The sequence below is a fragment of the Limulus polyphemus genome, unplaced genomic scaffold (assembly GCF_000517525.1).
Source record: "Limulus polyphemus unplaced genomic scaffold, Limulus_polyphemus-2.1.2 Scaffold4926, whole genome shotgun sequence".
NCBI lineage: Eukaryota > Metazoa > Arthropoda > Merostomata > Xiphosura > Limulidae > Limulus > Limulus polyphemus.
In genome coordinates this window covers 3336-5717 of record NW_013670536.1, presented here as the reverse complement: position 1 = coordinate 5717, position 2382 = coordinate 3336, and the positions used below count along the sequence as shown (strand labels likewise).

General features: G+C 34.5%; 1 protein-coding gene across 1 annotated transcript in view; it reads right to left on the bottom strand.

Annotated features, from left to right (window-relative positions):
• The window catches only part of LOC106471869 (atrial natriuretic peptide receptor 1-like), a gene marked incomplete at both ends in the record, with an annotated part of 69116 nt that extends 66764 nt beyond the window's left edge, over positions 1-2352 (bottom strand). Inside the window, 3 exons of the mRNA XM_013932495.1 lie at positions 592-698; positions 1049-1157; positions 2281-2352. Coding sequence (XP_013787949.1) covers positions 592-698; positions 1049-1157; positions 2281-2352 — 288 coding nt within the window. The remainder of the gene's footprint in view (positions 1-591; positions 699-1048; positions 1158-2280) is intronic.
• Positions 2353-2382: the final 30 nt, after the last annotated feature.

Sequence of the window (2382 nt, the reverse complement as noted above, 5' to 3'; positions counted from 1 at the left end):
CATGAACAATTTATTAGAACGGCAAACAGTTTTATCAGACACCTGTAGAAAGATGTGTAATTCAAAATTTCACCTATCACAACAAAACCTTACCAAAACATATATAATGACAAAATACAAAATAGCGTCTGTAACCTTATATCAGTTCATATTAAACATTCAGTACTTGGTTGGTCCTCCTCTTACTCTAATAACCTCCGCAAGGCGACGTAGCATGCTGTCGATGAGATTATTAATGTAATTCATCGTGATTTCATTCAGACTTGTCACTAAAAGACGCTGAAACTCAGCTACAGTAGTTGGTTTAGGGTCGTGGTTAGCTATTTTCCGGATCCGTTTTGCCCCAACGTTCTCAATGGAATTACAATCTGGAGACTTTGGTGGCCATGATAATCTTGTAACGTCCTCTTAATTGAAATCATCCTGTTCAATACGCGCACTGTGGGAGTGACACTGTCATCCTGGAACATAAAGTTATTGCCAAACCTTCCCTAAAATGTGGTATCCATGTCTCCATGTGATGCCTGTAGGAGGCGCCATTTACGTTTCCCTGGAGAGTATGAAAAGCAACTGTTCCACCATGATGAATACCTGCCCAAACATGTACTGCACCACCTTCTGTGTGTTGCCTATGGAAACGACAGTCTTCCCTCATCTGTTCTCCAAGCAAACGACCAACATGAATCAGCTTTAACAAGCTGAAAACATGTCACAAATGTTTTAACTGTGAGTTGGTATACTGTCTTGCCCAAGTAACACAGTGACGGCGGTGAATTATGGTTAATATCAGTTTGCAAATAGCTCTCCTTGCAAAATAAACCTGTTTATTCAGTCTAATATTCACTGTTCTTCTGGATACCCTAGAATTAATGTGTTATTGCCATTCCTATCATAAGGTGTTGCAAGATTTCTTTCGACCTGAACGTGTTAACCTGATCAAAACATCTTGGGTGGGTGTTTTTCGACGTCTGCAGTATAATTTCGTGGAATAAAGTTCCCTGTAATCCAATGACATTTCAGGATTCTGGATACAGTACACTGGGGGTACCCTACTATTCTGGCAATGCCCGTTTGCTTCATACCATTTCTGGACAGTCGAACTTTTAAGCGACCTATAACGTCTGGCATGTGATGAGGCATAACTAACTCTATATCAACTACATAGAAATTATATGAACAAAGCATTGATCTGTTTCAATAAAGATTACACCAAAAGCACACTCTTTTACATAAAATGGATTTGTATGTGTGTTTTGACGAACAAATGCTCAAACCAAGTTATGCAAACCAGAATAACAACTCGTACATCTTTGTCTGATCATACGCTACCTTCTCTGTTACTATTCAGGCATTTACTCAATAGCTACTCCATGCATGTAGACAATAACATTAATATAAAACAGTATGTAGACATTTTGACCATGACTGTAATATTTACTGTATAGACACTGAAGGCATTGTAATAAAACGAATAAAAGCAAGTAATGTGCGAAATGTTGAACTAGTGTTCATTTAATTAGAAACAAATATATATCCTATCTGCTGTTGTTAGACGTTATAACCCTTCTTCTGTTGTTATAGAAGTATGTTGAATTTAGCTATACACCAAACAAACCTGATGTTTACGACTCATAAAGTTCCAATAAAATGATATATATAGTTCACAATGAGAATAAAAGTTAATTTATTTAATAAAGAAAACAGAACTGACAAACAAATGCAAATGTTTTGAATACTTTAGAGTATAGAATTTTTTCTTTGTTTGTGTAATAATAATATCTGTAGATGGGCAGGTGTTTCTAATTTTAGAAGAAATTCCAACTCGATTACTGTATTTCGACAATTTATACGTTGGGCTCTATTCCAATGTACATTTTCAAATATATAAGGCCTATTAAATATTTTGATAATTCCGGTGATATAAGTTTAATCGTTTGAAGTCGAGACTATCTGTGGACTAGATACCAAACTGAGAAACTTTCTTTTTATTTAATACTATAAATGCTATGTTGTTTTGAGTATTACTTACTTCATATATGTGCAATAATATAGTTTTAATTGCTAAATAAGCTATTTCTCTCAAATTTAAAAGCTCTCTTGAGACGTTGATTTTTGATTTAACATCTTTGTTTTGAAAGATTGTGGTTATATTTTGTTAACGCCTATGAATGTTTTTACACGCCAATCATTTATATTAACACAATTTATGTATTTAAAGTTATGCATTTTATCTTTAAAGATAAAAGAGTATCCCGACAAGGGTTACAATAAAATAGTTACCTCTGGCTTCTTTACTGGCTTCTGTCAGCAGCTTTGTAAAGTTAGCATCTACAACCGATTTGTGAGAAAATTCTTTTACGGAATAAAAAATTTCATAATCAC